A 15,368-nucleotide genomic window follows, 5' to 3' on the forward strand; every position below is an offset into this window, starting at 1 on the left:
TTTTTTTTTTTTTTTTTTAGCATAGTTTGTATTTGGTGTACTGGAAAAGAATAATTATATAGGTGTCGAATGATTTTTTTTGTTATTCTAGAAAAAATGCTTACGTGTGGTGTTACGATCATATGAATTTTTTAAAAAAATCTTTTATATACAGATATCAGGATTTAGGAGTGGCGCAAATTTTCCACGTACTAAAGAAATTACACTCAACTAATTAAGTAATTAACGTTACAGTATAAAATCTTTTATCTAGAGTTTTGTAACGGCGGGGTCAACTGAAACTGGAGATTATTACTTGTTGGTTTGTTTCTTTTTTTTGCTACGTTTCACTTCGATTGATAATTGATATGTAGACAAATCTCTGATTGGGGTTGTTATTTGTTTTGGTAGACAAGTTCGATGATATATTTTTATTTAGCAATTATCTATCTATCTAAAAGAGAGTCAAGAGACTCGATTAAAGTTTAAATATTTATGGTCTTTGGGGCAATACGAAACTATCTATGGTCTTCACAATTATTGTATTGGTCTTCGACGTGATTCTTGTACGGGTGAGACAGGTTTGACCGTTAAAAAATTCAAGCAGCCTTGACGGACCAACTAATAAATGGACTTTTGTTATTATTATCTGACCATTTATTTATTTATATTGAAAGAAAGAATCATACTATTATATAGTATATGTACTATTGTTTAATGGGTCAAAGCACGCCTTATTTGATTGGATGTGGTAATCACATCACGATGAAACCAGCCTACGATATAATCACCGGTGTTGATAAACGTACACGAGGAAATAAAAAGGAAAAATGATTGCTAGAATAAATGTAGGCCGATTAGCTTCATCAACTATTGTTATTACATAAGAATATTAATTAATAAATATTAATTATGTGTATAATACTATAAATATCTAATTTTGATGATTTTTTATTTGCTAGAATCTGGTGTTCACGGATATTGACTGACATTGATTAATAGTGATTGGTGTTGATTAAAAATAATAAAATTGTTACTTTTTTATAAACAAAAAAGCTAAAAAATTACATAACTTTACTAAAAGTTTATATAATAAAATTTTACTACAAAATAATACGAAAATATACGTTTTCCTTTTATAAATTTAAAAGTTAGTTTTGAATTTTATATTATATCATTTGTTTACCATATTATATTTTATTATGTAACATGCTATTAAATATTTCTATATAACAAATATATAACAAATAATGGTAAATCAAAGTTTTTATATATAGTAAGAAGCAATACACTTTGACAAAATAAAAAAACAATATAACAAATTAGACTCAATTGTAAGAAGTCTATGAACATTTTAAGCTAAAAGATTTTAAGAAAAGATTATATGTCTCATCATTTGTTATATACATTTTCTTTTGTATATAAAATATAATAACAAATATACAGTTTCTTTTTGTAGCAAATATACAAATATACAAATATACTTTTTTCTGTAGTTTGTTAAGGTTGGGTCCGGGCTTTGAAATATAGATTCGGAAATATTTCATACCGGACCGGGCTCAAACATATACGAGTTTTATAGATTTCGGGTTGGGCCAGACTGGACTAGCCCGATTGACACTCCTAACTTTATGTGTGATTGATTGTCGAAAATTTTGTTGGGTAAGTACACTATACAATCTAAAAAAAATATCACAATTACGAATTAAAGTTGAAGATTTAGTATTTAGCTAAGGAATATACCATTAATAAGAAGTGCATGTTTAGTAATTTGTTTTAAGTTGCTATCTTTTCTTGATTGCATGTATAAAAAAATTAGAAACTAAGAAATTTATTCCGATTTAAATATGTTACGTAGCATTAAATTATCATAATGAATTTTCTTTTCTCTAAAAATCCTACTACTAATAATTGATTGTTTCGGTGGAATGGTGCTAAATTTTCATAATTGATTTCTTTATCTATAAAAATTCTTATACATGAATATTAAATCGATTTGGTATATTAAATTGATTTTCCGTAGTTTTATTTATTGTTTTTTATGCAACTTTATAAGGATTAACTTTATAAATAACTTTTTAAATAAGGATAACTTAAAAGTGGAACACCAAATGTATTTTAAAAATGTTAATATAGATAGATGCAACCAAAACTAATATAATATAGTATTTTTCTTGATTGTGTTCCTGTAATTTGTTGCATGAGTTTCAAGAATATTTTATACAGCTAGCTAATCTCAATTGATTCAGACCCCAAACCCAAATAAAATACATATCAAGTATTGTATATACAGATTTTAGAAAGAAAATATATTTTTACCCATAATTGGTAAAAAAAAAAGATACAGATATCCAAATAATATACATGTCAAGTAGTACATATCACTTTTTATCATTCTGGATTTCTTAGCATAGATCCTTCGGATATATTTCTGTATAAGTACACCAACACCTGTAATCATATCGACTCCAAAATCATTTAAGAAAATTAAGCATCTTTTTTCTTCTTTCAAAACTTTAAATAATTCAAAACAAGAGAGGGAATAGAAGCTACTAAAAAAGAAGAAGATGGCTTACATTGATTTTGTGTTTAAGGTTTCTAGTTTGACTCTTTTTTTCATCATCGGAACCACAAGTCGCCCGACCACTGTACCTAAAGTATTCAACGTTCGAAGATATGGTGCTAAAGGTGACGGTAAAACGGATAACACCAAGGTATTGATATTTTCTGTTTTTTTTTTTAATTACAAAATATTTTTTTTCTAGTTATTTGTCCATTTTCCATAGAATATGGGCTGCTTGCTTGACTTTTTTATATATTGAATTTCAGATCTGTTTAATTTAACTTCGTACCTCCATCCTATTTAGTATGATGGAATTATAATTAGTTTTTTAATTTTTTTAATTTACTGAAGAGCATATTTTTTGTTTGTGACTACAAGTTTTTTGAATCTTATAAATTACTAAAGAGTTTTTGTCTAATAAAATAGTCTACCTTATTTGTTAATGTATATCATATAAGGCGTTCACAAATACATGGAAGGATGCATGCACATGGGATGGACCGAGCAAAATGTACATACCAAATGGAAGATTCTATCTTGGTGGTGTATCATTTGTAGGACCGTGCACTAGTAAGATTTCATTTGTCATTGATGGAACTTTGTTGGCTCCTCCCAACAACAATGACATTAAAAAAGACACGTGGATCAATTTTGGCTACATCGACTATCTCACAGTTTCCGGCAGTGGCACCATCGATGGTCAAGGAAAAGAGTCTTGGTTACTAAATGACTGCCAAAAGAATACTAATTGTCCTAAACTTGCTATAGTACGTACCATTTCTTAAACTTTTTCTATAACATTTTTTTAATCATATTTTCGCAGTGTTTGTATACGTTACAGAATATGGGATTTGATTTCGTAAATAAATCAAGGATGGAAGGGATAACATCACTCAACAGCAAAGCAGGGCACTTTAATTTCTTCTCTGTTGATCATTTTAACATCACAAGAGTAAACATAACAACTCCCGGCCATAGTCCCAACACTGACGGCATCAAAATAGCTTTATCAAGCAACATACAAATCTCAAACACTCACATCAGCACTGGAGATGATTGTATAGCAATGCTCTCTGGAAACACCAATTTTGATATCTACAATGTCACATGCGGTCCAGGACATGGGATAAGTGTTGGAAGTTTGGGAAAAGATAAAAATGAGAAGAACATCAACGGCTTAACGGTTAGGGATACAATATTTACTGGTACGTCCGACGGTATTCGGATCAAGACATGGGAATCTTCAGCTTCCACGATTGCAATTTCCAATTTAGTTTATAAGAATTTACAGATGATTGATGTTGGAGCTCCTATCAACATTGACCAGAAGTATTGTCCTTATCCATCCTGCCAGAAATTGGTAACTTACTACGCAAAAAAACAAACTTCTTTGTTTTTAAAAGTCTTAGTCGAGTTTAATTTACAAGTTAAATTATCATGTTTGCAGGGAGATTCTCACATTCAGATCCAAAACGTGACACTAAAAAATATTTGGGGAACATCAAGGGACAAAGTGGCTGTGAAATTTCAATGTAGCAAAAGTTTTCCTTGCAAAAATGTTCACTCAAGTGACATTAATTTAAAGCACAACGGAGTCGACGGTCCTGCAATCACGTTGTGTGAAAACATTAAAGGTTCTGCTACCGGCAAGATGATTCCTCCGCATTGCTTGAATTGATTTTGTCAAAACAAGTCGTTTTGGTGTATTTGATATTTTCGTGATAGCTGTGGTGTTTATTTATGCATGCTCTAGTTGTGATGAGATCCTAAATTAGATTAATAAGAATAATCTCTAAATTAAAATCCTTCAACCTTTTGATTTTGTATTCAACAATTCTGTTTGTATTATTTAAAGAATACAAAAATGATACTTTCGAAATAAAGTATCAAAGTTGCATACTGAATTTTCTTTTAGATATGAAAAGTGTTGACTCACTCACTCACACGGGTTTAGTTTATACATACTCATATCTATTTTTTTTTTTTGTAGTTTAACTTTTTATTGAATGACAAGACTTCGTATATATATAGCCTCTAATTAATTAAAACGGATTTTAAATGTTACTAGCAAGGCAGATGCAAGCAATGCTCGAATGAAAAAACTAACAGTAGTAGTAATAGCATTCGAATCATCGACGGCCAAGGAAGTGACTCTTGGTCCTCCTCCGGTGCATGCAAAATATTATTGGCCTAGACTACCTGCGGTACGATTTTAAATTGTTTTAAATACTATATGGATTACATATATATTTATATTTACGTTTGGCATATAATTTACACATTTTGCAGAACATGGGATTCTATTTCGTGAGATACTCAAGAATCAGTAGACTAAAATCACTCAATAGCAAAGGAGAGCACTAGCTTGAATTTATTCACCGTCGATCACCAACATCACCAGAGTCGTTATAACGGCACCTGGAAAGAGCCCAAACACCGACGGAATTAAGATCGCCTCATGCAGCAACGTGAACATTTGGGAAACTTCCACTTTCTTTATTCTTTTTGTTCGATACCCTCCTACAGTGCTACTGCTTTGCTAACTCTTTTATTTTGTCTGCTTCGTTAGATTAACAAGAAACTATCCCACTAGTATTATTAGAATTTTGTAAAAGTTTAAAAATAAAAAAAATGAAAAAACGAGATGTAAGATTAGCATCGATCAGTATATATAATCTTAATCATAAAACACTAAGATTAGTAGCACTAAGATTTACTTGCTATAGTTTCAGAATCCTAAAAAGAGAAAAAGAGCCATAATATTTCCGGTTTCTTTATAAATACATATTTATGAAATAGCTCCCCCCAAAAAAGCATAGTCAACATTGAATCTACTATGAATTTCTATCAAATGACCCCATGAGTTTTCAAATTTTCAAATAGGCCGTGACGTTTCTTTTTGGGGCGCACCGTTTTCGGCCATTAGCTAGAGAAATGCTTGATTTTATTAGCTTCTTATTATTTATTTTATTATAGTGAGAATATATAGTAAATGTTATATATTTCAGTGGCTATGAAAAATAAATTATTTCTTTCAGTGAGATTATATAGTAGACATAAAACTTCAATGCCAGAAGTTAATATTCAATTTTTTAAACCACAAGTTTGTAATATGGTCGATAAATTGATGTTTTAACATGTGATTTCAAATTATAAAATTTATATCCAAATATTTTGTTAATTGAGTTTTAAAACCATTAATTCATTCAAATTATAGATGATATCAACACATTTAATTTCAAATTATATAATTCTGTTTATAAAAAATGAATATATTAGTAGATACATATTTTTTTTTATCGATGACAACTCTTAACGATTGATAACTTTGAGAATGATGATTATAGTCAACTCACATGATTTAGAAAAGTTAGGACTTTTTTATTTTTTTTTGTAGACAAAAAGTTTAAAGTATTTGATCTTAAAAAAGTTGTTATGGTTCTATAATTTTTCAATTTAAAATTCATATGATATTAGCATTCTGAATCAATAAATTTATATCACATATTTTTCAAAACAGCAAATTAAGTTTTTAATGCATTCAAATGATGCATTATTTTTACTACCAATGTGCAATACAAAGGAAATATTGAAACTTTGAAAAATATAAAAGTTGAAAAAAATAAACATAATATAAGAAAAACATAAGCAAAACATAAGCAAATATCAAAAAAATTAACAAAAAAAAATAGAGGATAAGCTCAATTATTTGTTAGTTAGGAGGAAAAATGAATCTTTTACTTCTATGACATATCTGTTGAAATAATAACCACATGTATGTTGCTTTCATATTAGAAGATTTAGTGATCATCCCATTAATATATGAGTACTTTTCAAGGTACTCGCGGACACGTGGAGTTTTTCTTCTAGACCCTGGCTGAGAAAGCCTTTAACCTATGGAAATGAGAGTTCCTTCTGCTGGTGAACATCCTCTCTAGACGACGACGCCTTACTGTCGTCATCGTGAGACCTCTTTGGCACTTGCTCCTGACTCTGCTCAGATCTAGGAGCCGGTGGGAGTACTTCCTCTACGATACTCGCAGAGATGTAGAGTATCATGGAGAACCAGGCTGTAGTGGTGGGATTCGCACAACTGCAGTATATTCGTTCTTGGTCCTCTCTTCCATCGCTGTCCTCAAGGCTGTGATCATGGCTACTTCTGCTGCATGGTTCCACATGACCACATACCACAACTAGGTGGAAGGAGTGTCTCTTCAACTGTAGCGTGATCAAAGCTCTCCCCGGTAAAAGCCATCTATTTGATCTCAGAAAGAGATCATCCTAGAACATGAAGAAGATGATCATAAAAGGAAAAGGATATGATGGCCTACGCGTGAAGTTCAAAAGTGAAGTTGAGGCTAGAATTGCAGCGAGAAGAGTCTTCCAGAGAATTGCCAAGCCAGGATTAGAGTATGAGTATTGAACTTCTCGTTCTATGGTTTTTTGTGCTTTATTAAGATTATCTGATTTAAGGTTCTTGTGTGCTCAAGTTTGATGATTTGGAGGACATCACTCGGTTTCTTCCAACTGCTGGTGCTCTAAAGCTTTTGATCATATTCCCTAGATTATTGGAGAGGGAGACTTCTCAAATCAACAAAAAAAAAAAAAAAACTGATTATCATCAAAGATTTAAAGGAAAGGTTGGTTTGCGTGAAATTCAAAACTGAAGTTAAGGCCAAAGTTGCAACCACAAGAATTTTTTAGAGTGTCTATGATCAGACTATCATTTGCAGGTTTTTTTTAGCAATACAATTTTTATATTAGTTTTTGTTATAAAATATCTTGAATTATGTAATTATCATATATTTTAATAGGACAAAAAGTTAACATTTTGATATCTTATATAATTATCTAGTCGCATCATAATGCAATGTGAGAAAGTATTAAGTAAGCAAAAAAAATCCCAGATAGAGAGTATTTCACCATGGTTTTAAAACAAACAATTTAATGTGATCTGGTTTTAGGATATATATTCATATACAACTATTTATTCTGTAATTTATTAAGTAAGTATATCACAATACCAAAGAGGTTTTTATTGATAAAAACTACAAACTAGAATACCAAAGAGATTTTATTGATAAAAAGAGTTGAAAGAGAGTATCACGTTTTAGATACTAGATTTAAGGAGCTTCAAGACAGATGTTCGGTCGGGCATGCTCGGTATTGCACCCTTTACTTGGACACAAAGAGAGGCAGCTGCAGCTGTAGGCACCGGAAGATAGAGCCAAAAGTGAGACAAAACTAATCTGAATTATGTGTTAGAAAACTAGATTTCTTGGAATTTGTCCACTAATTATTACCAGCAAATCTCAAGCATTCCTCATGGGACTTGCCCTCTACCATAGCCACTGCAAATGCTGCCGTGAAAGTATCCCCAGCTCCTGTAGTATCGACAACTTGGGCAGCAGGTATTATAGACTGCTGGATTGGGTTTTTCCCTTCTATGAATAGTGCAGATCCTTTGGACCCGAGCTTCACTAGGACTTGCTTAACTCCCTGAGGATAAACATAGCTTAAACCTTAAAAACCCCAAAAACCCACTAAACGAGCAATTTCAAAGAGTCCAGTTGCAACAAGGATGATTAGCCAAAATTTAACGTCTGATGCATTGGTAATGAGCAAAAAAAAGGACTTACCAACTTATGGCACTTAGCAACAGCTTGGCAAATCTGTTCAAAAGATTCAGTTGGCATTCCGGTCAAGCGACTGAGCTCAGTTTCATTCGGACTCAAGATGTCAACAGAATCCAATAGCTCATTCGGGATTGGCGTATCCATTCCTCCAACATCAAGGATGACAGGAACACCTGCTTTCTTCACAGCCTGCAAAACAAAACCCCACCACCAGCAAACCTAAGTGTTTCTTGGAGAAATAGCAATCCCCATCAAGATGATCCAACCATATATAAGAGTGGTCAACCTACACTCCTATCCCAAAAACTGACATCGTTTTCAAGACTCAAAAATCCAAACTAAAGCTGCATCCATTCAACAGAGCTTCCCTAATAGATACTACTAGACCAACTCTCACTGAAGTAACTCAAAATTGAATTTTGAAAAGAAGTAAAACAATGTGACCTTAGCAACTTGAATATTGATGGAATCTGGGATCTCTCTTTGAAGCAGGACAATACCAGCATTCCTGACGATCTCAAGATCATCATCACTCATCTTCTCAGGCCAAGCTTTCATATTAGCACCACCAACGATAATGATCGAGTTCTGACCGTCGGATTGAAGCATGACCACGGCGTGTCCCGTCGGCTCATCATCAACGGATCTCACGTAATCTAGATGAACCCCACAGCCACCATCGCCCAACGCCTCGGCGATTAGCTTCCCATGCGCGTCCTCACCCAAACGACCAACGAAGTAAGTCGGATACATAAGCTTCGCTCCACAAGCCGCCTGGTTCGCGCCTTTTCCTCCGGCGAGCGTTTGCCCTGTCTTGGCCGAGATCGTTTCCCCTTCCTTGGGCAACCTCTCGATCTCAACATAGATGTCGGCGTTCGCAGATCCCACAACCACTAAAGGCGGCGCGTGGGCTTCGACGGCTGATTTAACATTCCGATTCGCCGCGGATGGATCGACGGAGAGCGAGAGAACACGGAGGGGTCGTCGGGGAAATCGAGAATGGGTTGGATTAGGATTGAGAGTGTTGATCTGAAGCTTGTTGGGTCGATTGAATTCGATGTTCGTAGGATTAAGATTGGTGGATTGATAAAGTGAAATCCCTTTCGTCATCATCTTCGTTACTATTTGCAAAAGTTTTGACTTCTATGAAACAACTTTTAGTGATCTTTAATGTCTTACTAAAAAGTATTGAGTTAAAAAGAGTCTTTCGCACGTGGTTACGCTCTAAAAATGTAAAAATAGGGAAGATTACTAAATTAATCATATCGAATTTTAAAAGTGATTAATACAAATTACTCCACTAATTAAGTCAAGCACAATCGATGACCAGGCAGTGGCGTAAGCAGCTAAATGAAGATCATCCTTATTATAATATAGTTTACTACTCATCAATCACACTATAAATCACGGAACTTGTTTTCTTCTTCTTCTTCTTCACCACCAAATCAAAAGAACGAGCGAGAGAGTAGCAAAGAGATCTCTTCTTATTTTAGTGAGCTAAATCGAGAGAGCAACAAACAAGTAATGGCGGAGGAGGAGGAGGTGATTCTCTTGGATTTCTGGGCGAGTATGTTTGGGATGAGAACGAGGATTGCTCTGGCGGAGAAAGGAGTCAAGTACGATTACAGAGAACAAGATCTATGGAATAAGAGCTCCTTGCTCCTCCAGATGAACCCGGTTCACAAGAAAATCCCGGTTCTCATCCACCATGGCAAACCGGTATGTGAATCTCTCTTTCAGCTCCAGTACATAGACGAGACTTGGCCCGGCAACAAATACTCTCTCCTTCCTTCCGATCCTTACAAGAGAGCTCTTGCCAAATTCTGGGCCGACTTCATCGACAAAAAGGTATCAATTTTACGGTTTGGTTTTGTTTGGTTTATTTTGTTTCTTTATATGCTTTCTACCGGTTTAATGTTTGATTTGATTTCGGTTAGGTTTGATGCTACTACTACTACTACTACTACTACTGTTGGTATATTTATTTTCTTTCAAAACTGCTCTGTTTCAAATGTTAAACCAATTGGTTTCTACACAAATTCTAGTTTTTTTTCGGTTTAAGTATATTGGATTGGTTTGGTTCGGTTTTTTCAGCTAGAGTCTCTTGTTTGTAACTTTTTACTAATGGATCAGGTGAATGTTGCGGCGAGGAGGATTTGGGCGACGAAAGGTGAGGCGCAAGAAGCATCCAAGGAGTTACTCGAGATACTCAAGACGCTTGAATCCGAGCTTGGAGACAAAGATTACTTTGGAGACCAGACGTTCGGGTATGTGGACATAGCCCTGATTGGGTTCTATAGCTGGTTTGGAGTGTACGACAAGTATGGGAATATCAATATCGAATCAGAGTGTCCAAAACTGATTGCGTGGGCCAAAAGGTGTTTGCAGAGAGAGAGCGTCGCTAAAGCCTTGCCTGAGTCGGAGAAGGTCACTACGTTCGTTTCCGAGCGTAGGAAGAAACTTGAGTTAGACTAAATCTCTTTTCTTTTGTTCTGTTTCCATGTCTCTTCTTGTTTCGTTCTTTCTTTGTATGAGGTCTTGTCTGCATAAATAATATATTCCTTTGTATACTCAAAATTAATAATTATATAAAGGAATAAATAACCTCGGTTATACAAATTTGACATAATTAAATTGGCTTTTATCCATCTATAAGAGTATATCATTTCTAAAAGCGTGTGAACATACAATTTTGACATAATAATATATTAATATCGTATACAAGGTAAAACATACACAATTCTAAAGTTTTTGTGGTTGTCAATTCTAAAGTTTCTGCAAATGGAGACGAGGGTGGGAGCAGACTAGACTTGATTAATTTCTTGGGAGAAGCAGGAATGAGCGACCACGAGATTTTATATGCGATTTATACATTAATCCCCTATGTTGCTCAAGTAACTTCTTCTGAAAGTAATGGCTATTCTTGAGGGTGTACGTTAGAAGTGTGGTTGGATCTTCTTCTTCTAGAGCCTCATATTAATTATGAATCAGATTGAAGAAACAGTTCGAGTATGAAAATACAAATTATTACCAAGATTTGTTTTCTACAGTTTATACTTTATACAAATCCCTTTTCTTTTTAAATTCCATTTTTGTTTTTGTTTTTTGCTTATATAAATTTGGAGAATGTTGTGTTAATCATAATAAAACTATTTAAATTACTCAAATTTACCTGCATCTACTCGGTTCCTATTTTGAGTATGTGAGTACTCAAATTTACACCTCTAGCCTATTTATATATTTTAATTCTTGGCTTTGAATGGTTATCCAATACGCTGTTGTATATCCGATACTGGACTAACTTTTCGTATGCTAACCTATATATTAGGGTAGAGAGCGGACTATATAGTATGCAATGTAATATACAATAGTATGTGAAGAGTTGAATGATGAAATATAAACATTTGTATGCAATAGAGTGGATATCAGTAGTGAATTTGGTCTATTTTACCGTTTGCAGGAAATATACAGTAAGAACGAAACAAACTAATTGAAAACTAAACCTAACTAAGAACTTTTTAACCGAACACATCTAAAAATCATTGGATTGTGTTTGGTTCAAACAGACTTCGTTTCATCATTTTAAGTATTGGAAAAATTGGGAATAGTGGGAAAGGATGCCAGAGAGGCAGAGACATATGATAACAGATGTATAATAGATCAATTTGAGTATGTTTTAGACAGCTAAAATTTGATCGTTTTTTCTTTTTTTGTTGGCATCCTTAAAAGTAAGTAACAGAGGCCCGACAATAAAAAAGGTAACCAATACAAATTTGTTTTTTTTTTGGTATCAAACTAACAACTAATACAGATTTGGCAAGGAATACATTTGAAAACCCACCGTCCAAACTCCAACCTCAAAAGTAGGATGACGTAAGCAGTGACATAACCAATTCAACTCTGTAAATCCTGTGGTCAATGTAAATGAATCTAAAACACTTTAATAAACTGAGTAGGTCAACGACTTGCACCTCTCAAAAAATGAAATTAAGCTAAATTGATTAGCTTATACTTTATACTGGGTAAGCATTTGATTTTTTTTTGTATCAAAAATGTGAGTGTATTAAGTAGGATGTGTGTGTGTATCAAGTATGATGACGTAAGCAGTGATTTGTTTGCCCCAAAAAAAAAGCATTTGATTTTTAAAAAATTGCCGTAAATGTTAACATGTCTGAAAAATATAAATATTTGATTTACTGGAGTTATATAAACTTAAGAAAACAAGCAAAAAACTCAACATGAAATTTTATCATACTAATCTCACAAATGACTATACTAATTACAAAACCCCTTGATACATGCAGTCACATTCAATAACACAAAACAATGAAACTAAACGAATATCTTAAGCTGAAAAGCTAATGAAAAAAAAATGATTAGTGAAAAGTTTATTCCCTTCGTATAAAATAAACTACTTTAACGTTATTTATGAATTTTAGATATTAGTATAATCGGAAAAGTTGATGCATTTTCTGACTTTACCAGCAAGCAAAATGCGATTTCGTTTTGTAGTTAATGTTTCTCCTCTATAAAACCTTCTTCTCTTCACCATATACTTAAGACACAAAACAAACAAAACAAAATATCTCAGTGAGCTTAATCAACAACAACAACAATGGCGGACGAGGTGATTCTTCTTGATTTCTGGCCGAGTATGTTCGGAATGAGGACGAGGATTGCTCTAGAGGAGAAAAATGTCAAGTTCGATTACAGAGAACAAGATCTATGGAACAAAAGCCCGATTCTCCTCGAGATGAATCCGGTTCACAGTAAAATCCCGGTTCTCATTCACAATGGTAAACCGGTCTGTGAATCTCTCATCCAAGTCGAATACATCGACGAAGTTTGGCCCGGGATAAACCCACTCCTTCCTTCTGATCCTTACCAGAGAGCTCAGGCCAAGTTTTGGGGAGATTACATCGACAAGAAGGTAAAATCAATCTAGCTTCCAAAAAAATAGCTTTCTTGTGAATCAAGACATCGCCAGTAATGTTTTCTTGTGATTTTAGGTGTATGCTTCGGCGAGGTTGACTTGGGGAGCGAAAGGCGAAGAGCAGGAGGCAGGGAAGAAGGAGTTGATCGAGATACTAAAGACACTAGAGTCTGAGCTTGGAGACAAGATTTACTTTGGAGGTGAAACGTTCGGTTACGTGGACATAGCTCTCATTGGGTTTTACAGCTGGTTTGGGGCGTATGAGAAGTTTGGGAATTTCAGCATTGAAGCAGAGTGCCCAAAACTGATAGCTTGGGGTAAAAGGTGTGTGGAGAGAGAGAGTGTGGCTAAGTCTCTTCCTGATTCGGAGAAGATCATTAAGTTCGTTCCTGAGCTAAAGAAACATTTTGGGATCGAGTAGAGAGATCTTTTAATTCTACTCTGTAATGTTTCTACGTTTCTCTTTTGTGTTTGTTGTTTTTGCTCTGCTTTTTTTTTTTTTTAATTTCTGTTTCGAAAATCTAAAGGTGTTTCAAAATAATACACACATGACACATTCCGCATGCCTAATATTTTGCATTTGTTTCAAACTTCCAATGGTGGTTAGTTTTTGCGATCTCACCCATTGTCATGAGAAGAAGATTTTAAAAAGTCTTCCATATCGAATTAAAACAGTACCAAACTAATCCGGTCTTTTTTTTAAAAAAAAACAAAGGGGGAAACAAACGGACTGGATGATTTTAATATTGCGAACCGAATACGTTAGGTCCAATGTTAAATGGGCTATCTATCTAGCTTATAAACTTAATCATTAGCAGGTATTTTATATTTGTAAATTCAAATGGGTAAATAAATCCCTAAATCATTAAAAATCAGTTTGTCAACTAAATAAAAACACATGGCAGAAGAGTTTGTCAAATGAGAGAGACCGTTTCTATCTTATCTCATACATTTTTATTTTTTAAAAATATTATTTTACTGAGAGTATCTAGATTAGATATTCTTTTTATCGCCTTTATGGTATTAAAAAAATGAAAGATTTAAAATTATGGGGCAGGCGTGAATAATATTAATTTATAAGAAAACAAAAACATTATTTATTTTTGATACAAAAAAAAAAAAAAACTAAGTCATGTTACGTGGAACGAGTAGTAACCAATTCTATCGTGGACGTAGTTACTACCTTGAAAAATCCCCAAAAACCCTCGACCTCTTAAATATACGCATCTACATTTCAACAAAACACTACACAAGCAGTTGAAAAATATCAATTGATCAAAGCTAAACCGGCTCTTAAAAAAAAAAAAAAAATGGCGGACGAAGTGATTCTTCTTGATTACTGGCCAAGCATGTTCGGGATGAGGACAAAGATGGCTTTGGCTGAGAAAGGAGTGGAGTATGAGTACAAGGAAACTGATCCTTGGGTTAAGACTCCTTTGCTCATCGAGATGAACCCTATCCACAAGAAGATTCCGGTTCTCATCCACAAAGGTAAACCCATCTGTGAGTCTCTTATTCAGCTTGAGTACATCGATGAGGTTTGGTCCGATACATACCCGATCCTTCCCTCTGATCCTTACCTCAAGTCTCAAGCTAGATTCTGGGCTGATTTCATCGACAGAAAGGTTATTAATTAATTAATTATTTTTTTGTAACTGTGATCCCAAAATTTAGTGTTTTAGATGATGTTTTGTTGGGCCTGCTTGACGTTATCATAGTTGATATCGCATAAATGGTAGAAAATGGAAAACTGAAAAACAAAAATCATTATATTTCTCGGTTCTTTAAAATACTCCTAACATGCAAATTAACGCCAAAAACATAAAATATTAGGTCGTTAAGGTTTTAAATTCGTTTAGGAATAAAGAAACACACACACAAACGAAAACATTAAATCGAGTTCCAAAAAATATCAAAATGCTCGTTTTTGAACAATATTGACTTTGGTGATTTTGATTTGGTTCAGTTTTACGACCCATCATGGAAGATATGGGCAACAGTGGGCGAAGAACATGCTGCAGTGAAGAAGGAACTGTTGGAACATTTCAAGACACTTGAAACAGAGCTCGGAGACAAGCCTTATTATGGTGGTGAAGTGTTCGGATTCATGGACATTGCATTAATGGGATATTACAGCTGGTTCAAGGCCATGGAGAAATTTGGTGATTTCAGTATCCAAAAAGAGTTTCCGAAATTGACTACGTGGACCAAGAGGTGTCTGGAGAGAGAGAGTGTGGTTAACGCATTAGCTGATTCT

General features: G+C 34.0%; 5 protein-coding genes and 1 long non-coding RNA gene across 6 annotated transcripts; 5 read left to right on the top strand and 1 right to left on the bottom strand.

Moving 5' to 3' along the window:
- Positions 2,547-4,220, top strand: LOC104775823 (exopolygalacturonase-like). The gene is made up of 4 exons (XM_010499759.1): positions 2,547-2,693; positions 3,001-3,309; positions 3,384-3,902; positions 3,990-4,220. The coding sequence occupies exons 1-4, from the start codon at positions 2,547-2,549 to the stop codon at positions 4,218-4,220; spliced, it is 1,206 nt and encodes a 401-aa protein (XP_010498061.1).
- On the top strand, positions 6,394-7,153 carry LOC104775824. The gene is made up of 2 exons (XR_766079.1): positions 6,394-6,952; positions 7,033-7,153. It is a non-coding gene; the product is annotated as an uncharacterized LOC104775824 (long non-coding RNA).
- LOC104775825 (ribokinase) lies at positions 7,511-9,363 on the bottom strand. Its single transcript, XM_010499760.2, has 4 exons — positions 8,623-9,363; positions 8,182-8,367; positions 7,846-8,041; positions 7,511-7,747 (listed from the first exon to the last, which is right to left on the bottom strand). The coding sequence occupies exons 1-4, from the start codon at positions 9,289-9,291 to the stop codon at positions 7,653-7,655; spliced, it is 1,146 nt and encodes a 381-aa protein (XP_010498062.1). The 5' UTR covers positions 9,292-9,363; the 3' UTR covers positions 7,511-7,652.
- Positions 9,469-10,748, top strand: LOC104775826 (glutathione S-transferase U24-like). The gene is made up of 2 exons (XM_010499761.2): positions 9,469-10,026; positions 10,312-10,748. Exons 1-2 carry the CDS (start codon positions 9,703-9,705, stop codon positions 10,651-10,653), a joined length of 666 nt encoding a protein of 221 aa, XP_010498063.1. The 5' UTR covers positions 9,469-9,702; the 3' UTR covers positions 10,654-10,748.
- Positions 12,728-13,681, top strand: LOC104775827 (glutathione S-transferase U25-like). The gene is made up of 2 exons (XM_010499762.2): positions 12,728-13,108; positions 13,188-13,681. Exons 1-2 carry the CDS (start codon positions 12,794-12,796, stop codon positions 13,530-13,532), a joined length of 660 nt encoding a protein of 219 aa, XP_010498064.1. The 5' UTR covers positions 12,728-12,793; the 3' UTR covers positions 13,533-13,681.
- On the top strand, positions 14,422-15,368 carry LOC104778754 (glutathione S-transferase U26-like; the record flags this gene model as incomplete). The annotated part of the gene is made up of 2 exons (XM_010503194.2): positions 14,422-14,736; positions 15,078-15,368. Coding segments are annotated over exons 1-2 (606 nt in total), but the record flags the coding sequence as incomplete, so codon positions are not given.

The sequence above is a fragment of the Camelina sativa genome, chromosome 3 (assembly GCF_000633955.1).
Source record: "Camelina sativa cultivar DH55 chromosome 3, Cs, whole genome shotgun sequence".
NCBI classification, from domain to species: Eukaryota; Viridiplantae; Streptophyta; class Magnoliopsida; order Brassicales; family Brassicaceae; genus Camelina; species Camelina sativa.